Below are 25,794 nucleotides of genomic sequence, written 5' to 3' on the forward strand. Positions count from 1 at the left end.
GTGGAGGAAACAAAAAAGTCCTTACAACAAAGTTTTAAAATGAAAGATCTAGGAGAGTTGAAATACTTTCTTGGGATAGAGTTTGTAAGGTCAAACAGTGGAGTTGTCATGCATCAAAGGAAGTATGCACTTCAACTTATTTCTGAAGTTGGTTTATCAGGAGCAAAGACTACTGGAACACATATGGATGTAAATGTAAAGTTGACATCAAAGCAATATGATGATCAAACTGGACAGAATCAAGATGAGCCTCTAACAGATCAAAGTGCCTATCAAAAACTGATTGGGAAGCTGCTATGGATGTAAATGTAAAGTTGACATCAAAGCAATATGATGATCAAACTGGACAGAATCAAGATGAGCCTCTAACAGATCAAAGTGCCTATCAAAAACTGATTGGGAAACTGCTATATTTAAACATGACTAGACCAGACATTTCTTTTAGTGCTCAAACTTTAAGTCAGTTCCTACATCAACCAAAGAAGTCTCATATAGATGCAACACTTAGAGTTGTCAAATACATTAAAAGACAGCCAGGTCAAGGTATACTACTATCTAGCAAGTGTAGTAATGAAATTACAGCTTATTGTGATGCAGACTGGGCAGCATGCCCACTTACAAGAAAGTCTGTGACTGGCTATGTGATTAAACTTGGAGAGTCTGTGGTGTCTTGGAAAGCTAAGAAGCAAACCATTGTTTCAAGAAGCTCAGCTGAAGCTGAGTATAGAAGCTTAGCTTCTACTGTGGCAGAGTTAGTTTGGTTGGTTGGAATGCTGAAAGAATTAAAGGCTGAGGTTCAGTTACCAGTTCAAGTATATAGTGACAACAAGTCTGCTATTCTATTGGCCTCTAATCCAGTCTATCATGAACGTACTAAACACATTGAGATTGATTGTCATTTCATCAGGGAAAAACTTCAACAAGGGCTGGTTAAGATTACTTATGTTTCAACACATAATCAGCTGGCTGATTTGCTAACCAAGGGTCTCAACAGGCCACAACATGACTATCTACTGTCTAAGCTAGGGGTATTAAATATTTTTACACCACCTAGCTTGAGGGGGAATAATGAGATAGTTAAAAAGAAGGAGAGTGTTGAGAGTTAGTTAGGACTACTTCAAGAAGTTAGTTACCAAAAAGTTTGGTAAGTTAGTTAGTCAAGGAGAATATAAATACATAGGATTTAGTCATTGTATACTTACTTCAAGAATAAAACAACAAATACTTTCGTCTTTTCCAACTCTACTGTTTTTATAATTCATAGTGAATATCTTCACATAGTTTGCATTCCTATAAACCAACCGGACTTATTAGGTCCTAGTCCTATTCCAACTATATTGAAGCATTATTTCAAGGAATGATTTGCTTTTGTCTCGAGGCAGCTTTTAAATCTGGTTAAATGGTTAAAAGTCCTTCCCAGTGATATGAAAAAAGAGTAACAGTCTATATAATATTGAGAGATGTAAAACTTACTAGGTCCCGACAATTCTACTTGTGTTGCCTTGAGTTTCATCCAATGTAAATAGCCTTGCCATGCCAAAGTCTGCAATTTTAGGATTCATTTCTTCATCAAGTAGAACATTACTTGCTTTGAGATCACGATGAATGATGCGAAGTCTAGAATCCTCATGTAGATAAAGAATTCCCTTAGCAACGCCTCCTATTATTTTGGATCGCTTTTCCCAATCTAATTGCCTACGTTTAACTGGATCTGGGAACAAGATGAAAAATATAATTATGAATTGAGCTTCGCATCAAGTCACTATTACTATAGGTAACTACGTGTAACAAGTGGAATTAGTTCTCCAGAATAATAAGGCAGATAGCTAGACGACAGTCAACATGTCATATTATACTGACAAAACAATAAGCAATACGTTATAAATACCAAATAAAAAGTTGTCAAGGCTTGCATTGGGACCAAATTCAAAGATAAGAAGTCTCTCTGTTCCATCGAAGCAATATCCCAGTAACCTAACTAAATTCCTGTGTTGAAGTCTAGCAACCAACATGACCTCATTTTTTAATTCCAGATCACCTTGACCAGAATCTGCTGACAATCTTTTCACTGCTACTTCTTGACTATTTGGAAGCGTACCCTGAATCAGACGAGCGCAAATTGAAAAATTATGAGTTGAACAAAGAGTCAGCTATATGATGTCAGTCAGTCACAGTGTCCTTTATGCATCAAGTAGGCTAAATCAGCAATCACCTTGTACACAAAACCAAATCCGCCCTGTCCCAATTTATTATCGCTTGAGAAGTTATCTGTTGCTGCTCTAATTGTTGAAAAATCATATTGAAAGGATTCTGCAGTGCTAATATCATCCCCGTGTATACCTTCATCAAAGTAGTAGTAAAACATACAACAAAATTTCAGTGAAATACGGTCTTATCAGTTCAACTTTCCGAAATCATTGCCTGTTAATAACGTACGCCTTACTCTAAATATTTTTCACTAGTTTCCTCCTTCGCCTCCTCATCATGATGAGAGTAATACAAACAACAAGAATAACAACTGTAACTGTTGACACACTGATAATGATGACGGTTCGATTTGTTTTATCATCCTCTCCTGCAGGAACTCTTCAAGTTAGTATTGGTTAGGCTATACTTTGTTTTAGTTTATGTGACCCTATTTCCTTTTTGTTGTGTCCGTGTTTCTAAAATAATGATCACTTCACTACGGACTTTTTCGTCACTGAAAAGGATGGGATCGGAGAATTAAGGTTAAGGAGAAAATATAAATTGGAGGTGGCTTTCTTTGCCTTGAAAATTTCAAAAAAACGCGCTTTTGTGAAGCTTCTTTATTCTTCGGTTCACCAAAAAGTCATCCCATCAAACTTTTATTAATCTACAAGTTTTCCAACACGTGCCACCCATGCAAGTTAGTATAAATTTTTTTAACAAGTTATAATTAGTGTGCGATATTTTGCACAGAAATTGAAGAGAAAATATACAAGCTTAGATTATGGTTATAATTTAAATGTTGATTATGATTTGCCAAATATTTTATATCTTAAAGTTTTTGGCTTTTCGCCTTCTTTTTTAAGAAACGGTAGCTTCTATCTTTTTACAGTTACATACACATTAAGAAGTTATTGTCGATTGAAAATAGTATTTTGTAAAATTTGTATATAAATTCGATCAACATATATCTTTTTTAAGATAGCTAGTGGGTCGTTATATTATTTCGTGGTGTACACCAACATGAATTACTATCGGTGATAAAAATAATAGTACTCCCTCTATCTAATAATAGTTGTATACTATTGACTTTGCACATTTATTAAGAAACTATAAAATAGAAAGATAATTTTACTATATCACCCTTTGAATATAACAAATATAATATCTGAAAAATATAATAGAGAAATGACTATAATTAATGATAAGAGTAAAATAGGAATTAAGTGTAAAATTATCCATTGATTTTATAAAACGGACAAATATTGTTGGATATCCTAAAATACTATACTAGTATAGTGGACAATTATTATTGAACGGAGAATGTAATTGCTAAAATATTTAATTGATAAATAAATCAACTAATACACTTATCTCAGAGAGTGTTGGTGTTATTTCAATTGGAACATTAGAACGATGAGTCATCTCAAGAAACTCATAGCTGTGTTCCCCATAGTCTACGCAAAACTAAACTCGTCAAGCACAAGTATATAAATAGAATGGACTCAAAATTCCGTGCTCAATTTTATTACTTTTTCGTCTATCTTTACTTGTTCATTATACTATCTTGAAGTTTTTAATAATACTTGTTCATTACTCTTATCATTTATTGCTTCTTAGTAAACATCTATAGTTGGACCATCTCCAACCCAACACCAAATTATACACCAAATCCTTATTTGGTGTTTTGGAGCTCCAACCCAACATCAAATTTTACACAATTTTGGTGTGTGAATAGTGTTACACCAAATTTGATGTAACCCTATTCATCACACCAATTCACCTTATTGAATATTTTAATATTATTTCATTTTACAAAACTTTTAATTAAACATTATATAAATGGTATGTTTTAATTAAATCTCTTGTATATTTAATTATTTTTTATGTAATATTTTTATAATATTAATTTTAGATATAGAAGTTAGCTTTTTTTATAAATTAATTTTTTGTATATATGACTTTTTTTAAAAATTAAAATTTATGTTAATTCTAATATAAATTATAATTGGATATAATTACAATTAACCTTCACAAAAATTAAAAATGCAAACATATAAATGTTTTCCAAAGAATTTGTTTTGTGAAATAAGAAATAATAATATAATAATGAAGAGAGAAAAACAAATTTCTTTTTGGTGTAAAATTTGATGCGATTGAAGTTAATTTACACTAAAATAGTGCTGACATCAAATTTAATGTAAAATTTGGTGTTTGGATTAGAGATTCCCTTAGTTAGACAGAGGGAGTACAAGGATTGACTTGGTCACTAAAAATGAAAAGTTAAAACACTGAAAAGGACGGGAGTGGGCAGTTAAGGAGAATATAGGGAGTGAGTTGAAACTTCCGAAGTAATTGACAAGTTTGAAAAAATAGATCAAAAGAACGAGTCTTTGTGAAGGTTCTTAATTATATCTTTTTTAATGTATACTATCTTTGTTCTATATTAGTTGATCACTTTCTATTTTGCACAGTTTTTAAGAAATCATAAATAAGATGATGATTTTACTAATTTACCACCTAAAAAAATTCTTCGTAAGTTTTAGAAATAAATATGAACACTTTCAAAAAGAATTAATTGCCAAGGTAATAAAAATAATAATTAATTAATGATTTCTTGATTTAATGAGGTAATCAACTAATATAAGACAACTATATTTAGTATTATATATGATCATCAACTAACATGAGGCAGAGAGTATATCTATATCTATAAATAATGTCAATGCTACAATTAATCTTTAATTTCAACTTTTTTTTAAAATTACCTATATATAATAGGAGAGATAAAAATGTCACGTATCAATGCCACAATTAATCTTGAATTTCAATTACATATAATAGGAGAGATAAAAGCGTAGATTCTTAACTGCGAAAACTTATACCGTTAGACTATTTGGTCTTGGTGATTTTAGACAGCATATAGATGCTTCAAATTTTCAGATTACAAGAACAAATAAAGGTAGTTCCAGTACTAGTTGAACTTATTTAACTAGTGTAATAATACAACTAATACATAAATCAATCTCAATTCCAAACTAATTAGAGTTCGAACAAATAACAAAGTAGCTCATAAAAGAGGGGTCTTATGTCTAAGGATGTTAACGAGGGTATAATTCAGTTATGGATGCCTCATTACGTGATGAAGAAATAGATTTAGTTTTGGCTAATTCTCTAGGTTCTGACGATCTTGAATTGTACTCTTTAATAAGTGAAATCTCTGGGCTAATATCATTGTGCGCGTAGTATGCAGGCCCTGAAGGCACGGGTAGACTCAGAGAGAGGCTACTGAGCATGAGAACTACTGCAGCCATAGTTGGTCTATCACCAATATTTTCTTGAACGCACAATAAAGCAATGTGGATGTATCTCATTATGTCACGAACCAGTCCTGAACTTCCCCTAAACATGGGGTCAATCAAATTTGCAGCTGTTCCTTCTTGCCAGTTTGTCCATGCCTGCAATATTATAATTCAGAGTTTAAACTCTATACATCGACAATGTAAAAGAATTTGATGCATAAGGATGGTCCCCACTATTGAAATGTAGTTCATCAATTAACTTAGTTACTTACATAGCTTAGAAGGTCTTCCACAGATTCTCCGTTTCTGAAACAAGTGTTCTTTTGGCCACTTAAAATTTCTAGGACCAGTACTCCAAAGCTAAAAACATCTGATTTCACTGAGAATTGCCCGTGCATTGCATACTCTGGTGCCATATATCCACTGGAAAGACAAAACATAAATTACAAAACTTTTCCAGGATTCGGTACCTTAATTGTGGGGACTATTAAAATTCTAGTTCAACAAAATTGAGGTGCGAAAACAAAAAATGAGATAAAGTTCCTGAAGCAACTACATTACAAATCAAAATTCATTTTACATATAGTAATTCTAAGGAATGGTTTGTTTACGAGTAGTATTGAGGTTTTTGTTCTTGCTTGCTAAATGGTTAAAAGAATCTCTCCGAGCAATATGAAATTAAACAGTCTATCTAATGAGAGTTATACAACTTACTAGGAGCCAACAATTCTGGTTGTGCTGCCTTGAGTTTCATCCAGGGTAAATAACCTTGCCATGCCAAAGTCTGAGATTTTAGGATTCATTTCTGCATCAAGTAGAACATTACTAGCTTTGAGATCACGATGAATGATCCGAAGCCTAGAATCCTCATGAAGATAAAGGATTCCCCGAGCAACGCCTCCAATGATTTTGGATCTCCTTTCCCAATCCAATTGCCTACGTTTAACTGGATCTGTGTTCCCATTGGACAAATGTTAAATGTAGAGCACTTATAAAAGATTTAACTTCTATATACGGACAGTATAGAAGAATTACACTCTCAAGTTAACTAAATCTAAAACAATACATACCAAATAAAAATTGGTCAAGGCTTGCATTGGGAACAAATTCATAGACAAGAAGTCTCTCTGCTCCATCAAAGCAAAATCCTCGCAATCTAACCAAATTTCTATGTTGAAGCCTGGCAACCAACAAGACCTCGTTTTTGAATTCTAGATCTCCTTGGCCTGAATCTATTGACAATCTTTTCACTGCCACTTCTTGTCCATTTGAAAGCTTGCCCTGAAACATAATATGAGACCAAATTGAAAAATACGAATTAAAACAATGAAATTATAACATAGCATTCTTGCTCCAACTAGGTTGTTATGCAACACGGTCCTCATTTATATACACCGACAATGTGAAGAATACTCAAAACCTTAGTAATGATTAATCACCTTATACACAGTACCAAATCCGCCTTGTCCCAACTTATTTGCATCTGAGAAGTTATCTGTTGCTGCACTAATTGCTGAGAAATCATATTGCAAAGATTCTGCAATACTAGTATCATCCACAGATATACCTTCAATAACTAGTAGTAATAGGAAAGAACAAATTAGTGAACCATGGTCTTAATTAAAATTCAATTGTAGGTCAATAAACTAGGCTTACCCTCTCTTTTGTTCACCAACTTCCTCTTTCTCCTCCTCATCAACATGACAGAAAAACAACCAATAAGAATAGCAATTGTGACAATGGGTACCACAATAATGATGACAGTTCGTGCAGTTTTGTCATCCTTTCCTACAAAAAATGCTTCAAATTAGTATCACAAGCACCGCCGAGTATATAATTAAAATTCACAGTCCACGATTCAGCTATTCGTGTCAATTACTCTATAATCTGGATCTAGCTTTGCAATTGACACCACCAAGCACGCATAACAAAAGAGGCTCGACTTGGACAACATGTCCCTTGAAGGTGGATACGAATATGAACACCTTGTTTGGATGGTTGTTACCCATTGTATTGTATTGTTAGTTTAAATACAATGTTTGTTTTGATTGTTACTTAAATTCTATTGTATAGTATCGTTTAAATCCATCCTTACGTAATGGCATCAATTTATGTAACGACCGATTTAGTGTGATCACATTGTTAACTTAATATTTTCTTCTCATTTTATCTTTATTTATTATTAAATAATTGTATTTCATCTTTTATCTTACCTTTTCATAGTAGCTCTATCTTGTTTTCTACTATTTTTTTGTAGGTTATCATTCAAATTATGGATGTGTGACATTATGTAACGATTGGAAACGATGCGATCTATCTAATCACTGTATTCAGTAAAACAATACATTACGATACAATACATTACAATAGGATACATTATAAAATAATACATAACAACTATCCAAACAAAGTGTCCACAAAGATTTCAAATACCTGGTGGTGGTGTTGGTGGCAATAAGGCTGGCTGCGGTGGTGACAATAAGGGTGGCGGAGCTTCAGTCAATAATGATTCATTGAAGAATGAGTAAGGTTCATACCGAACAATGCAGCTGGGCATCAAATGGTAGTTTCCCCTCTTTGCATAACATTCACAGTCAGGCAAACTTGAATAGACAGCGCTTAAACAATTGTAGCAACCTTGAGCTGATAAATCGGCTGTGCACTGTACAAGTGCATGTATAGTCTGAAAATCAGGGGCACTAAAAACATTAGCAGCAAACTTGCGTTTTCCACCCGCTGAAGCTCGAGTTCGTAAGCTTGTCAACACGGGTGTCAGATATTGGTTAAAAAACAATTGGGGGTCCGAGAAATTCCCGAGGACATAATAAATAAATCGCGGGTCGGTTGACATGGTGCCTATGAAAGACTCATTAGAATATCTTATCAGACACAGATTATAAATGCCAAAGGCTGATTTCTTGGAAGGACATTTCTCTAAAATCAAGCGAGTAGCATTATTTATACAGTCGCGGCATGTTTGTAATTCAACATCTGCTCTACATTGCGCGATGGCACTAACCCTGTCCTGATCTTGGCCTATGGTAGCATTATAGAAGCCATCACTGTCTATGTTGCGCGAAAGAGAGGAGAGAATTGTGTTAAGGTTTGTGTGGTATGTACCATTTGGAGGGTACTCTGTCACATTACTTTCACAGGGCGATTGAAAAGTGAAATCAGGCTGTGCTATGGTGAGGTAGTAAAGGTAGTAAAATTAGAATATTAGAATGATCAGCCATTTCAAGGAACCCATAGCTGTCTGTTCAAGTAACGTGTTTGAGACTGTATAAATAGAAGGCATGGCTCCAAATTTTCAGTGTTTCAACCTTTTTGTTGTTGGAAGATTGACTCAGTCTATGAAGTAATATGGAAAGCAGAAAATTCAAGCATTGAAAAGGATGGGAGTAAATAAGGAGATTGTGCTTTCTAGGCTTAGAAACTTTCAAAAAGTTATTTTGGTATTGCTGCTTTGAATTTCTTTAGGTTTGACGACTTCCCTTTAGTATGAATTTCCATGTAGCACACTACTCTTGTTTGTCGTTTCTAGTACTCCAAATAAAATTCATGTCACATAAGATGACATCAACTTTTGACTGCACGTCTGCTTGGGCGTCACACGCATTGAAAAAAAAAAAACTTTTGACTTGGTCTATTATATGGAGTATTTTTTATTTTTTTTATTTTTTTGGAATTGACAAATTTACTTGGCATTTAACAACTCTAATTTATGGACAGGAAGTGGATGCAAACAAGCCAACAAGGGCGGGAAATTATGACAGTTTCTTGTTCTTCTTTGAATTATATGATTACAGAAATGGAAATCCAACTTATTTGTATCTAATTCTTTTTCCTTGTGTTTTAAATTCCACTCCATGATTTTTCTTCTATTTTGACATGTACATATCTCAGAGAAAACATCTTAACTTCTTAAAAGTGAGTCAAATTGAATTGACAAATCAATTAACAATGGAACCTGCCAAGCAGCTGTTCACTTTCTTAATGTTAATATAAGCTGTGTCCAATAAGGAATCAACGTTTCGGGGATTCCTCTGTTTTTTTTTTCGTATAACATACTGGTTCGGTTGTTGTGGTTAGTTGATTGGTGACTAAAACAATCCCTGGACGAGATTGAAACTTTTGTGTTTTATGTTTAACAAACTGTCCAATCATCATATACAAGTGAATACACGGAAAATTCTGTTTTTGTGTCTTTTGCAAATTTGGAAAATGAAGTGGAACACCACTATGTGTTAGGAATTGAGAGAAAAGAACAACTTTTGTTGCGATGTTTTGAAAGTGAAATAGTACCATGTTCTTTTGTTATTAGGAGTTGCTAATTCTCCGTGAATATCCCCAAATTAAATCCTTAATCATCAGTAATGATCACTCGTTCAAAGAAATAACATAATAAGTACAAAGGGCAATTATATCTAACTCTATCATCTAGGATCTAACTCACTTATTGACATCTCATTTTGTGATAAGCAAATAGATTTACTTTTGGCTGGTCGATTAGATTCTGATATTAATCTTGATTTGTATCCTTGAATAGGTGAAATATTTGGGATAACATCAATTTGCATATAATATCCGGGCTTTGAAGGCACTGAAAGAGCCAGAGAGAGACTACTGAGCATGAGAACTACTGCAGCCATAGTTGGTCTATCAGCAACATTTTCTTGAACGCACAATAAGGCTATGTGGATGCATCTCGTTATGTCAGAAACCAGTCCCGAGCTTCCCCTCAACATGGGGTCTATTAAATTTGATGTTGTTCCTTCACGCCAATTCCTCCAAGCCTGTGACAGTTTAGTTTAAGAATTTTAACACTAATAGTGTAAAATAATTTACATGCACCTGACCCCGTCTAATTTGAAATTGAAAGGTAAAGCTGATTAATCGGCTTGGTTACTACTTACGTAGCTTAGAAGGTTTCCCACATATTCTCCATTTATGAAACAAGTGTTTCTTTGGCCACCTAAAATTTCCAGGACTAATACTCCAAAGCTAAAAACATCTGATTTGACTGACATTTTTCCCTGCATTGCATACTCTGGCGCCATATATCCACTGCAAAGCCAAAACAAGAATTACATAACATTTGGTAGGTTAGATATGATTCAATTGTTTAATTTTGTGTTTTTTCTTCAACAGACTTAAGTTAAAAAGGCTAAAAAACTCATTTCTGGGGTTTGATACTGCAAATAGGGGGATCAGCATGACTGAATAAGCTGTCAACAGGGAACTACTTGACGTTAAAAGCCAGAACTACACATTCCATTAATGAAATTAAGACATTTTCTAATAAACTTAGGAAGTACTGAGGTAGAATGTTGTGCTGCAAATTGGGTATTTATGAACAGTCTATCTAATGAGAGATATAAAACTTACTAGGTCCCAGCAATTTTGCTTGTGATTCCTTGAGATTCATCCATTGCAAATAACCTTGCCATGCCAAAGTCTGAGATTTTAGGATTCATTTCTGCATCAAGTAGAACATTACTAGCTTTGAGATCACGGTGAATGATGCGAAGTCTAGAATCCTCATGAAGATAAAGAATTCCCCTAGCAAGGCCTCCTATGATTTTGGATCGTCTTTCCCAATCCAGATGCTTACGTTTAACCGGATCTGCATTCCCATTGGACAATCAAATGAATAATAAGCTCCATATTTTATAAAAAGTTCACCTTCTATATATTGTCAGTGTAGAAGATCAGGTAAAAAGCTAAGCAATACATACCAAATAAAAAGTGGTCAAGGCTCGCATTGGGAACAAATTCATAGATAAGAAGTCTCTCTGTTCCGTCAAAGCAAAATCCGAGTAACCTAACCAAATTCCTGTGTTCAAGCCTGGCCACCAATAAGACCTCGTTTTTGAATTCTAGATCACCTTGGCCTGAATTTGCAGCCAATCTCTTTACTGCTACTTCTTGTCCATTTGAAAGCTTACCCTGAAGCAGATCAACACAAATTGAAAGAATGAATTAATTATATATATTGACACCTAATTTTGACCCTCCCCGGTAATAATTAATTTCGAGCTTCTTAATTTTCAAATGATTTAAAGTATTTAATTTTAGAAATTTCGAAAAAAAATAAAAATATATATATATATAATAGAATAGTTTGCAAGTTATTTCAAATAGTTTGTCACTTGTTATAATTTTTAAATAATAATATGTCTTTTATATAATTATGTATATAATTAGTGTATTTTATAAATATTAGAAAATCGTCTCAAAAAGATTTTGTTTAATTAAATGTTTGGTTAGTTTGTTTAGTTATCTAATAGTTTACGATTTTGAGTTAATTAGTTAGTTCATAATTAAGTTAATTATGTGTCTAATTAGTATATTTTACGAATATTCGAAAATAGTCTCAAAAGATATTAGTTTTGGTTATATAATAGTTTTTATTTCAAATTAATTAGTTTATAACTAAGTCGATTATTTTATTTTATTTTATTTTAGATTTAAGAAGCTCGTTAATGAATTTACATTAATTCATTTAGCTATTAGTCAAATCCCCTGAACCCATTTGTGATATACCAAACTTAGCTTGGGCCTATTTTCCTTATTCCAATTCAATACCTGTGACCAGCCCAATGTTTCCTTAATTCTAATTACCTCCAGCACACCAAAATCAGCCCACACCCGACCCAATACTCCTCTTCAACAAGAGACCAGTGCGTACAACTCCTAGACGTTTTCAGCTGCTCAAAAGGACAACCAGCAGCAGCTAATGTTACAGCAAAAGGCACTGTTCCAGCAGCAACGTTCACCTGCGATACTTGTCCTTCCAGCCAAGAGATCGAGCCACATCGACGATCAAGGACGATCGATCGATCGAGCACGTCCATTTCCCCTTTCCTCTTTTGGAATAGGGCAAAATCTTAGAAGAAAAGGTGTTTGGTTGAATTGGGGAAAGAATTCATTTTTGAATTTGGAATTCGTCCTCTTTCCCCCCATTTCTCCGAACCCTAATTTCCCCCCCTATATGTATTCCTTTTTGTTCACTATTGAGAGGGGGATTTTTTTGAGTTGGGAAATTTTTAACTAAGTCACATAGAACAGCTGAAGCAAGTAGTCACAAAATCCATACGAAAAATACATTCGAAAGAGGAGAGAGGAGTTAATTTTCAGGCTCTCATTCTTCTAGCTTGTTCGTCGTCGCTCCCCTAAGTCGATTTGAGTTCGAGTAGCCGCCTGGGTCTCTCGTTTGCTGTCCATAATCCAACTCTGTGGTGGAATCGTTTTCGAAATCTCGAGTTCCAGTTTGCTGCGCCGGAAAAAGTAATACACCTCCCCTTCTCTCTTTTGTTTTAGTTCTGCTTAATATGATATGAATGTATATTGTATTTTCACTTATTGTTCATTTTTGCTTCTAGTGTACACGTAGCCGATCTTTTGTTTATTTAGTTTAGGATTCCGCACGTCTATTTTTCATTCATTCATGTGAAACTTCTCGCCTGGGATTGTTGTTTTAGCTTTTACATAGCTTCAAGTAATGAAAGTGCTTCGTCCTCTTCATTTTATTTTTTTTGTTTGAACTGGTGTTTTTCCAATTCAATCGCGCCTAAAATGACTTCCCCGCCCTAAATGTCTCGCTACTACATTTGATGGTTTGTTTTAGCCTATATTTAGCTATTGCACAATTGTTTGTTTTGAAGTTCTGATAATATGATTGAAGTCCAGTAGGAAATTTCATTCATTCCAGATTTACGGTTGTTCAGTTGTAGTCTCGTTATCTTTGCTTAATTTCTTGACAAAGGTTTTTTCCGTGATTATGTTGTTAACAATTTTAACAAGTATTTTCTTGATGTTTACCCCTTTTAAATATTAATAACTGGACTTTATGGCTCTAAAGCACCACCTGTAAAGGGAAACTTTTTTTTTGTTATTCATAAATGATGTGCTGGCCATTCTTTATTTTACTTGTGATTTGGTCGAATATCATTTGAATGAAAAATATGAAAATACTTCACTGCTAGGCTAATCGCTGCTGCTTTCCTAATTAGGCTTGGTTTGGTACATGTAATTGCAATCGGTTCTATGAAAAAATATGGAATGTATTCAAATGGATATTTGTCCCCCTCTTCTGCTTGCCTCTGTTTAGTTTTAATGTTCAATGTTTCTGAGGTGTAGCAACTGATTCTCCAGCGTGTTATTGCTAGTTAAAATAGCAATAGCTCTCTTAACTTTGTCAAAATCTGAAAATGACCGTACTGATTTCAGCTTGTCGCCTATTTCAATCCTTCGTGTGGTGTCTCTGCGCATGCTATATTTATTCGTGTATGCTTGTGCTTGTGTGCAACCTGTTACCCTGAGAAATAAGCTTGCTCGGCCTTGATTATTTATAATTATATTTCATTTCCCTTTTAAAATGATCTGGCAAAGTCCCCGCTAGTTTCTCTTCCTTTGCTTTTAAAAAATCGGGTTTGTTATAGCCTCCGACGTTTAGTATTTTGACATAATAAATTAGTATTGCTATGTTTCACTAAATCAAATCAGCTAGACTAAAGCACGTGATGTTTTGTTTGCTAACTAGGCGGCATGTTTCCTTTTAATATTCTTAATTGTTGTTGGTTACTGGTTGTGTATTCCATGTAATATAATATGATCACAAGTGTGTATATATATATTCACATATACGTGCTCCTGTTTGGTGTCAATTTGCTTATCAACTTTATAATTGTCAATTTGGTTCACTTGGTCTTCTTTAGAGTCGTATGCTTCGGTCCATTTTAAATTACTTAAGTGGCTTTCATTTTGATCGAATTCCATCTTGTTTAAAATTATATCTTATTTGTTCTATTGCTTCGTATGCTAATTCCTTTTCATTTTATTGCATGTGAAACCCACCCGAGTCCCCACGGACTCTATCTTTGCATTTTGAGAGAGCCATAAAGGCTCAAATCTTTCCCTTCCGAGTCAGTCAGCTATAAAAATCGACGAACAGGTCCCGAGGTTGAAAGAAGCAACAGATCAATAATTTGGAAAGATTGGGTCAAAGGCCCACCTTTCATTTTTGTATTTTGGGCCTAAGCTCTTGTCGTTTTATTATTGTTTCTGTTAGAAATTTAGGACAGGTGAAAAATTGGGCCTTTGGCCCAAAAACGAAATAGGCCCAAATACTGGTCCAGGCGGACAGAAACCAGATTTGGGTCTAACTCTCTTTCCCTCTCTACTTTACTATGTTCTTCTTACTTGTTAGTGTTTGCCGCTAATGTTAAGGTTTTAGAATTCAAATCCCCAAAGATACCCGTTTTGATTTTATAACTTAACTAAATCGATCACCTTCGACGAGGCCTAAAAAATATTCTTTGCAAAATACTCCACTTGGATAATACCTTAATATTTTTTTACTTTTTTCCCCAAAATGGTCTTAACTAAAAATTGTTCAATTTAAGTTAAGTTACAGTTAATTTAGCCAAATAATTAATTATCGGATAACCACATTAGTGGATATTCTAGGTGCTTTAAAAACCTTCCTAGAATATTAATAAGAACCTCGAACCCTTTTTTTAAGTTTTCATTAGATTCCTGTTTTAGTCTTTTGAAAACAATAGTTTTCTTGATTTTTCTTAAAAATTAAGTGGCGACTCTTAAAACAGTCCAAAATATATTTTTTAAATAAAACAATATATAGTGACATTGTAAAGAATTTTTACCTTGTACACCGGACCAAATCCGCCCTGACCCAATTTATTATCATTTGAGAAGTTATCTGTTGCTGCTCTAATTGTAGAAAATTCATATTGCAGGGATTCTGCACTGCTAGTATCATCGTCTCGTATACCTTTCACCAACATAGTAGTAATTGAACAGAACAAATTAGTGAAACATGGTTTTAATTAAAATTCAACTTTCCTTAATCATTAATAAGCCATCCTTACCCTCTCTTTTGTTCACCAACTTCTTCTTTCGCCTCTTCATCAAGATGACAGGAATACAAACAATAAAAATAACAACTGTGACAGCGAGCCCGACAATAATGATGATAGTTCTTGGAGTTTTATCAGCCTTCCCTACAAAAATGCTTCAAGTTAGTACTATTAGGTTAACAATTATTCATATTTTCCACACTTCTTGCAATTTTGTGGAAAGTTAAAACTAGAATAGCAATTTGAATTGAAGTATATATATGTTAATTAAGCACAATATTTTATAATGACGTTTGGTATATTAATGACCTAGTGAATATATGAATTATTTTACGCATGTACCTTCTATCTTGCATTGTCTCATAACTTATACATGTATTAGTTATGTGAGTTTCTAAATTAGAAACCAAACATCATATTAATTTTATACATGAATAGTTTATCTCCTAATCAACTACCAAACATAGTATTTACTTATGCAGAATGTAATACTTGCATAACTCACATCTAAACCAACTATCTAATGACCCCTAATTACAAGCACAACAGGGCATATTGTCGTGTTTAAGTCACAGAATAATTGGGATTACAATCTTGAAAAAAATATACTGATAGTGCAAACATTCTTTAGACATAAATTGAGGCCGGTGAGCCAGCCAATAAAAGAGGCTCAGGTCCCCTGAATATAATTCCACAAAGATTTCAAATACCTGGCGGTGGCGGTGGCGGTGGCGGCAGCGGCAATGAGGCTGGCTGCTGTGGTGACAATAAGGGTGGCGGAGCTTCAGCCAATAATGATTCATTGAAGAATGAGTAAGGTTCATACCGAACAATGCAGCTGGGCATTGTATAGTAGTTTCCCCTCTTTGCATAACATTCACAGCCAGGCAAACTAGAATAGATAGCGGTTAAACAATCATAGCAATCTCGAGCTGATAAATCGGATGTGCACTGTACAAGTGCATGTATAGTCTCAAAATTAGGGGCAATAAAAACATTAGCAGCAAACTTGCGTTTTCCACCCGCTGAAGCTCAAGTTCGTAAGCTTGTCAACACAGGTGTCAGATATTGGCTAAAAAACAATTGGGGGTTCGAGAAATCCCCGAGGACATAAGAAATAGATCGCGGATCGGTTGACATGGTACCTATGAAGGACTCATTTGAATATCTTATCAGACACACGTCATAAACCTCAAAGGCTGATTTCTTGGAAGGGCATTTCTCTAAAATCAAGCGAGTAGCATTATTTATACAGTCGCGGCATGCTTGTAATTCAACATCTGCTCTACATTGTGCGATGGCACTAATCCTGTTCTGATCTTGGCCTATGGTAGCATTATAGAAGCCATCACTGTCTATGTTGCGCGAAAGAGACGAGACAAGTGTGTTAAGGTTTGTGTGGTATGTACCATTTGGAGGGTACTCTGTCACATTACATTGTAAACTGAAATTAGGCTGTGCTATGATGAGGTAGTAAAATAGGAATATTACAATGATCTGACATTTCAAAAAACCCATAGCTTGGAATATTAGAATTCACGCAAAGCTTAATAGAATAGTTGTGCTCATTTTGTTAGGAAGATCGAATCCATTTTTCATTTTTACAACTACTCTTGACTTTTCAGTTATGAAACGCGGAAATTAAAAGCCTTGAAAAGGATGGGAGTTGAAGTTGTCAAGTTATTTTATGAGGTCCGGTTCTTCAATGTTATTCTAAGAGATTTGTATTCTACTTTTTTAATGGGTTACTCTATTGTGAATATTAAATAATTAAAATTATAATTTTCTACCGTGTTTCAATCATTTTGAATTCGCTTTAGTGCTGATATGATTTGGTTAGTTTTGGATACTTTATTTTTAAAATGTCACGGAGGAATCGACCGTTAATAAAATGCTTCGTTTGTTATATAAAATATTATTCTCTCCGTTCACTTTTACTTGTCACGGTTTGACTTGGCATACCCAGTAAGGAAATAATTAATGATATAGATATTTTACCAAACTATTCCCTATTAAATGATGTTTTAGAAAATGATTTGGAAAATAAATATTTAATGTTGAGGGTAAAATATGGAAAAAATTTATTGTCTTTTCTTGATATGTCAAAAGTGACAAGTAAAAATGAAAATTTATTTTAGAAATAAGTGACAAGTAAAAGTGAACGGACTATTTAACAAGTTTTAAGATAATATTGAATATTATAAATTAAAATAGTATTTGAATATGACTACTTAACGTTTCTATCTGTGAAGTCAATGGAAAAGAAAGGTAGAATTTAGAAAGACCTTGAAAAAAAAAACACATTGAAAAGGATGGGAGTTGATAATTTAGGAGAAATTATTTTTTGAAACTTTCAAAAAGTAATTTTTTTCCAAGAAAATAGTTAGGCGTTTTTGTGGAAGCTCTTCCCTCAGTAGCAGAAAAAATCATGCGGACACCTTTCAATGATTTTTTTCTCCCCAGCATTTATCTTTCCCTTTCTTATGTATAGTATTTAGATAAATTTAACTTTCTATTTAAGAACAGAAAATTATTGATATGTTTTATGGCAGTGAAATCTAGTAATAGTAACATAGTCACACCTTTCTAATTGAAAAAAAATAAATCAAAATAAATGAAATTCAAATACTCTTCTTCAAACTCTACAATACATACTCTTTTTCTATGAGATATTAGGAATCTCTTTTGCCACATAATATGTAGATTTTAAAGAAGAGTATAAATAAGACAAAAAAAATTCATAATTCATTTATTTATATCATAAATAATTCCCAACAAGAATTTGGTTCTTTTTATGGATTTGATATCGATAAACTTGCAATCTAGAAATTTATTTGGGTCAATTGAACCTTCTCAAACTATTTCTTTTCAAGTACCAAATTTTTTTGTGTCAAAATAACAGATAGTAATATATATAAAAGTAGGGGTGTCAAAAAGAGTCAAACTATAAGTAATCCGTCCAACCAGTCCAAAATTTTAAAGGTTGGACTTAAGATAATTTGAGAATTGAATTCAATTTCAACTCAATCAAGTTTTAACCCATTTTAAGAGAATCCTCAATTGAGCCCAATTTAATCTTCAATTTCAACCAGTTTTAAGACTCTTTATTTGCATTGATGTAATGTATGTTGCTATATTGAAGGTATGAATTACTATCTATTTTATATCTTTTAGGATTTATCTATCCATTTGTAACTTCTTTTTTAAAATTTTCTTGAATTGAAATTCAAATTGTGGTTATAAAAATTAAATAACAATATGTTAAAATTATTGAAATTAAGCGGGGTCTTGGGTCAATCTGATTTTTAGCCCATTTGAGCCCAAAATAAACTAGGGTGAGTCAAGACTCAACCCAATTTCTATTTCAACTCATTTTAATATCTTTAATTTCAACCAACCCACTCATTTGATACCCTTATGTAGAAGTATAGAACTAGTAATGCAAAAGTACAAGGTAGATATTAGTTTTTGTTTGATATTTGTTTTTGTTTTATTAAAAAATTACATTGTATAATTTATAGTAGGGAAAATTGTGCATTATAGCAAACTATTAACTCAAAATAAATGTTATAGCTGCAGTTTCATTTAATTCAAATTCGTAGCAAACACATTTTCATTCTTGCTTCTTTCCCCTGTATCTCGCTCAACACTCTCATTCTCTCCATTGCCTCTCTCACTTTTGTACAAACACAAATATATAAATTGTGTTTGTATAAAGCGAGTGAGACTATATATATAAATGCAAATACATATCTCTCCGTCCTATGCACTTATAATTATACTAATACAAATTTTCCCCTGCCCAGTTCTCTTTTGGCTTTCTCTCTCGCTTTATACAAAAACAAATTATATAAATACAATGTACAAATTTTGTTTGTATAAGCAAGAGAGAGATTTGATATACAAATACAAATGTTTTAACTCAATTCAATTGTCTATTAACTCGATTCAATTGTATACAAATTCAAATTTTATGCAGATATATAAACACAATCATTGATGCATATACATAGTAGTTACATATATACAATTATTTAATCAATATAAATATACAATTCATCTCTCTCAACTCCCTGCCCTATCTCACTCGCCTCTCTCCCCTCTCTTCTAATCTCGCTCGCCACTCTAGCCTAACACAAAGAACATAAACATACACAAACGCAATTCATAAACACACACACCTGATTTATACAAATCGCTGCGATTTATACAAATTAGATGCTCCATAGCAAAATTGTAGTTATAGAGCACTAATATGATTTTTATGTTTGCTATTCCTAAAATTTACTCTTTAAAGTATGTGATTTCATGATATTTTATATATATATATTTATATTTATAAGAATATTTATTATTATACACTTTGACGTTTTTTAGCTTTCGTATTTGCAAAGCTATAGATATTCTGACTTAAACTATTTTAGTGCAATTTAGCAGACATTTAGCCATAAATTCCAATATTTTAATTTTATATATATTTATGAAGTTGGAGTTGAAGACAACATTTTGCTTGGTTATATTTTTTGCGAAGGAGAGAATAGAGTTCTTTATTTGGAAATTGTGAATATGGAATTGGAAAACGAATTTGGAACATTTGTCTTATTTTGGAATCCTACCCTAAGTGGATTTTAAAGTTTTAAAATCAAACACTAATTTTAAAATAAAACAAAACATTATTTCACAAAGAAAAGCAAATAATTCTCATTGCCAAATGACTCTTTAATAAGTTGCCAATGCAATATAAATGGGTTCTCGCCAATTTCACTTCACGAAAAGTGGGAATTACAAGGAAATTTTATACAAGAATTTGTTTTGCAGAGAATACCTCCAAAGTTTCATATGAAAAGTGTAGATTCTTAACAGTGGAAACCTATATCGTTAGACTATTGGTCTTGGTAATTTTAGCTAGCATATTGTCACGGACTTAGAGTTTCACTAGTATTCCGTGCAATACTTGACAACTTACTCACGGTCTTGTAAGACCAAGTAAGCCCTTTGAAACTAGATCACTAAGAGAATGTAAGAACGGTCTTGTAAACTCAAGTAAGCCCTTTGAAACTAGATCACCTATATCATTAGACTATTGGTCTTGGTGATTTTAGACAGCATATTGCCAAGGACTTAGAGTCTCACTAATGTTTCGTGCGGCACTTGACAACTTACGAATCTTTCACGGTCTTGTAAGCTCAAGTACGCCCTTTGAAACTAGATCGTTAAGAAAATGCAAGAACGGTCTTGTAAGCTCAAGTAAGCCTCTTTGAAACTAGATCACTAAGAGAATGCAAGAAAGACTTAGCGATATTTAGAGAGCTTTGAAAGAAGGCTTTGTATTGCTTGTGGAAGATTGCTTACAACTTTGTTAGATGAGTTTGTAAATGAGAGACCATTTATACTACTCCCTAGGGGCTAAGTATAAATAATAAATACTTTACAAGTCCCTACAATATTTACACTTTAGTCTTAATCTAGAATTCTCTACAAGTTGTTGAAAATTCTATAGTCTTTTTCAAAATATCTAGGGAGTTCTAGAGTGTTCTACTAACCTCTCCACAACTCTAGATTCTTCTCCCTTATTCCGATGCCAAATTTTAACAGTGAAGTGGCGGGACATGACAATATAGATGCTTCAAGTTTTCAGATTACAAGAACAAATATAATAAAGGTAGTTCCAATACTAGTTCAACTTATATTACTAGTGTAATAATAACTAATACATATGAAACAAGTTCCCTTTTGTGCGGAGTAATCAATCTCAGTTCAAAACTAATTAGAGTTCGAACAAATAACAAAGTAGATCAGAAAAGTAGGGTATTATTCCTAAGAATGTTAACGAGGGTATAACTCAGTTTTCGATGCCTCATTAGGTGATGAAGAAAGAGATTTACTTTTGGCTAATTCTCTAGGTTCTGACGATCTTGAATTGTACTCTTTAATAAGTGAAATCTCTGGGCTAATATCATCGTGTGTATAGTATACAGGCCCTGAAGGCACGGGAAGACTCAGAGAGAGGCTACTGAGCATGAGGACTACTGCAGCCATAGTTGGTCTATAACCAATATTTTCTTGAACACACAATAAAGCAATGTGGATGTATCGCATTATGTCACGAACCAGTCCTGAACTTCCCCTAAACATGGGGTCAATCAAATTTGTAGATGTTCCTTCTTGCCAGTTCGTCCATGCCTGCAATATTATAATTCAGAGTTTAAACTTTATACATCGACAATATAAAAGACTTTGATGCATAAGGATGGTTCCAACTATTCAAATGTAGTTGATCAATTAACTTAGTTACTTACGTAGCTTAAAAGGTCTTCCACAGATTCTCCATTTCTGAAACAAGTGATCTTTTGTCCACTTAAAATTTCTAGGACTAGTACTCCAAAGCTAAAAACATCGGACTTGACTGAAAATTGTCCGTGCATTGCATACTCTGGTGACATATATCCACTGCAAAACAAGAATTACATGACATTCCACAACTTAGAAATGATTCAATTGTTGAAGTTTTTTGTTACACATAGTAATGAGACAGTTAAAAAGAAGGAGAGTGTTGAGAGTTAGTTAGGACTACTTCAAGAAGTTAGTTAGAAGGTAGTTACCAAAAAGTTAGGTAAGTTAGTTAGTCAAGGAGAATATAAATACATAGGATTTAGTCATTGTATACTTACTTCAAGAATAAAATAACAAATACTTTCGCCTTTTCCAACTCTATTGTTTTTATAATTCATAGTGAATATCTTCATGGTATCAGAGCGGGTGATAAAAGTTTAAAGAAGTCATCTGTGTATTAAGTTTGAAGATCAAAATCTGGAGAATTTTGTTCGTCTCTGTGTATTATGTCTGAAGATCAGAATCTAGAGAATTTTGTTCGTCTTGATAATTCAGTTTAGCTTCCGGAAATCAATTTGAAGAAGAAGAAAGATTACAAACATGACTCAAGGGGTAACTGGTGAACAGACAACTGGAACCAGTAGTATTGATGGAATTTCTGGAAATCCAAGCTCCATTCCAGCTATGTCGATGAGTCAAGGGGTTGATTATAGTCATCCTCTGTTCTTGAGTCCTGCTGATATCAGTGGGGTTAATCTGATTTCATTCCAGCTTATTGGAATTGAGAACTATACTTTGTGGAGTAGGTCAATTAGATTGACATTACTTGGAAGAAACAAGATTGGTTTGGTAGATGGATCGTGTAAACAAGAAGATGTAAGTGCAGAATTAAGAGGTCAGTGGGAAAGGGTGAATGCCATTGTTCTCTCATGGCTTCTAAATTCTGTGTCAAAGAGTTTGCTAGGAGGAGTAGCTTTTGCATCATCAGCTCAAGTTGTGTGGAATGACTTAAAAGAAAGGTTTGATCAATTAGATGGATCAAGAACCTTCAGTCTACACAAAGATATTGCAACCTTGCAACAGGGTACAGATTCTGTGTCTGTATACTTTACAAAGCTCACAACATTATGGGATGAATTTGAGACTTTGGTACCACTTCCTGGATGTAATTGTGAAAAGGCAAGAGGTTTTGTGGATCATCTAAATCGCCAGAAATTGTATCAGTTCTCGATGGGATTGAATGAGTCATTTGGACAAGCAAGAAGTCAGGTCTTGTTGATGAATCATGTTCCTACAGTAAATCAAGCCTATGCTATGGTAGTAAATTATGAATGTCAAAAAATGACCTCTAGTAGGTCAAGTATAGGCCTAAGTTCTATGGGTAGTACTGGAATGGATCCTCTGGCAATGTACTCAAGAACTGGTGGAGGATCTAGTTCCCAAGGGGTTAACAAGTTCAAGAGGAACTTTCCAGTGGTGTGTGATTTTTGCAGATGCAAGGGACACACTAAGGATCAGTGTTATAAGCTAATTGGGTATCCATCTGATTTCAAGTCAAAAAGGAAAGTGAATACTAGTACAAGAACTGGAGCTTACATGGTTGAAAATTATGTTAACAGCTCAAGGAAGGATGATTATGAGGATGTGTCTGGTAGAGTTTCTTTCAACTATGGAGGTAACACTAATGTACCTGTGAAAAATCATACGAGTAATATAGAGAAATGTTCAAACCAGTTACATGGATGTAATTTCACCAAAGACCAGTATAGTCAAATTCTTCAAATGCTGAAGCAGAATCAAGGAGGTGGACAAAAATTAGAAGATTCAAGCCATGCGCATGAAACTCAGGCTAATACTGCAGGTAAAGTCTTGTTAGTTTCTGAAAATAGTCAGGTCTGGATTGTAGATACTGGGGCATCTAATCATATAGTGTAAAACTTGGATATGCTTATTAGTGATTCTGTTATCAAGGTTAAAGAGCCAAAAACTGTATATTTACCTACTGGGGAAGTGTCATATGTGTCTCATGCAGGATTATGTAACATATCTCCAAGAAGTGTGATTACAAATGTTTATCACATACCAGAGTTCAAGTACAACTTACTATCAGTGAGTAAGGTAACTAAGGAGTTAAATTGCTCAGTCACTTTCTTCCCTCATTTTTGTGTGTTTCAGGAGCTTTACACTGGCAAGGTGAGGGAAGTTGGTAAGAGGAGGATGGTTTGTACCTACTGCTAAGGAATTTGTCAAAAGATCAATTAAAGCACCAGTCATTTGCTGTACCTGAAAAGAAGCTAGAGATACAGCAGTTATCAAAAAAGAATTGAATGTATGGCACAAGAGGCTAGGACATGGATCTGCACAAATGTTGAGTAAAGTTTTTCCTGTTAATTCAGAAGTAGTGAATAAAGTGCTAAATGAGTGTACTGTATGTCCTTGTGCAAAACAAACAATAAATATGTTTTCTGTCAGTAGTATTAAAAGTAGTCAAATTTTTCATTTGATTCATTTGGATGTATGGGGTCCATACAAACAGGCAACTTTTGATGGTAACAGATTCTTTCTTACAATAGTTGATGATTTCTCAAGGATGAGTTGGTTATTTCTGTTAAAAAGTAAAGCAGATGTGTGTGTAGCTTTAGACTATTTTCCGAAGTTTGTCAAGACACAATTTGACAAAGTGATAAGGAAGGTAAGGTCTGATAATGGAACTGAATTTATGAATGTTGTATGTGCTACTTTGTTTAAGGAAAGAGGTATAGTACATCAAAGATCATGTCCTTATACTCCACAGCAAAGTGGAGTAGCTGAAAGGAAGCATAGACATCTATTAGAGGTGACTAGAGCGCTAAGGTTTCAGGGCCATATTCCTATAAGGTTTTGGGGTCAGTGTGTACTTGCAACTGCTTACTTGATAAACAGAATACCTAGCAGAGTTCTGGGAGGTAACTCTCCATATGAAAGGATGTATGGTGTTAAGCCAATGATATCTCATCTTAGAATATTAGGTTGTTTATGCTATGCTAAAGTGTTAACTGAAAGTGATAAACTAGAATCCAGGACAAAGGCTGCAGTACATATGGGGTACTCAGAAACTCAAAAGGGTTATATTTTGTTAGATTTGACTTCCAACAGCTTCTTTGTGAGTAGAGATGTGATATTCAGAGAGTCAGTCTTTCCTTTCTTAACTGTTTTAGATAAAAGTGAAAAAGGTCCTTTTTGTAAATCATTTGGATAATGATATGCTGAATGTAGAATGGAAGTTAGGCTATGATAACATTAGTGACAAGAACAAAGTTAATCATAGGTATGTACAAGAAACTCAATGTGATACAGAATTAGACAGAAACTTGACTGATAATATTGAACAAGATACAGTGGAAGAAACAGTTCAAGGACAGGATTGTATGTCTAATGATCCTCAGACAGTGGTGAATAGAAGGTCTACTAGAGGAGTTCATCCACCAGTTTGGATGAAAGATTTTGTGTCCTTAAATATGGGAAAACAAGTGAAGTATCCTATAGAGGAGTGTGTTTCATACAGTCACTTATCTAAGTCTTACCAAGAGTTTGTTGCTGCAACTTCTGTGCTAACTGAACCTACTTCCTTTGCTGATGCTAGTAAAGTGTAATGACCCTCTTGGTCTTTTTTTGTGTCTTGCCTTCTGTGTGTCGTTTAGAGCGTTCCTGTAGCGACCCCAAGTCATTTATGACTTGCTGGGACTGACAGTTCGGTCACCTGGTCGTTCGTTTGGTCTTGGTGTGAGTTTTTGTGTTTTGAAGCTTTTGAACCTTGAACGATCATTTTTGATCAAAAGTTCAAGCAGATGACATCGGAATCCAATTCTGACGATTTCATCAGCTCCGGAAGGGTCATTTTAAGCTAGTAGCATGGTCGACATGACTCCCGAGGTTTTCAGTGTGAGTCGGTGTGATTAGGCGTTTTAGCCTTTGAATTTTGGCTTAAGTTTGACTTTGGTCAACATTTTGAGTAAACGCGCTCGGATGAGAATTCCGTCAGTGTGGTTAGCTCTGGAATGTTGAGTTTGGTCTAGATTGACCCTTCTTTTGTGTCCCGAGGTTTTCGATAT

At 34.0% G+C, this 25,794-nt stretch overlaps 2 protein-coding genes, 1 long non-coding RNA gene and 1 pseudogene across 3 annotated transcripts in view; 1 reads left to right on the forward strand and 3 right to left on the reverse strand.

The window, feature by feature from the left end:
- LOC125846846 (uncharacterized) overlaps positions 1-5,617 on the forward strand; it is a 19,237-nt gene extending 13,620 nt beyond the window's left edge. Inside the window, exon 2 of the long non-coding RNA XR_007444407.1 lies at positions 5,366-5,617. This is a non-coding gene — a long non-coding RNA (uncharacterized LOC125846846). The remainder of the gene's footprint in view (positions 1-5,365) is intronic.
- LOC125846815 (cysteine-rich receptor-like protein kinase 44) overlaps positions 1-25,794 on the reverse strand; it is a 130,375-nt gene that overhangs the window by 13,645 nt on the left and 90,936 nt on the right. Inside the window, exon 3 of the mRNA XM_049526436.1 lies at positions 2,213-2,340. Coding sequence (XP_049382393.1) covers positions 2,213-2,340 — 128 coding nt within the window. The remainder of the gene's footprint in view (positions 1-2,212; positions 2,341-25,794) is intronic.
- On the reverse strand, positions 5,274-7,273 carry LOC125846832 (cysteine-rich receptor-like protein kinase 10). Its single transcript, XM_049526505.1, has 6 exons — positions 7,146-7,273; positions 6,929-7,065; positions 6,560-6,770; positions 6,204-6,441; positions 5,762-5,912; positions 5,274-5,645 (listed from the first exon to the last, which is right to left on the reverse strand). The coding sequence occupies exons 1-6, from the start codon at positions 7,189-7,191 to the stop codon at positions 5,289-5,291; spliced, it is 1,140 nt and encodes a 379-aa protein (XP_049382462.1). The 5' UTR covers positions 7,192-7,273; the 3' UTR covers positions 5,274-5,288.
- Positions 9,899-16,898, reverse strand: LOC125846818 (cysteine-rich receptor-like protein kinase 44; annotated as a pseudogene).

Source organism: Solanum stenotomum, chromosome 12, assembly GCF_019186545.1.
Source record: "Solanum stenotomum isolate F172 chromosome 12, ASM1918654v1, whole genome shotgun sequence".
Lineage (NCBI taxonomy): Eukaryota > Viridiplantae > Streptophyta > Magnoliopsida > Solanales > Solanaceae > Solanum > Solanum stenotomum.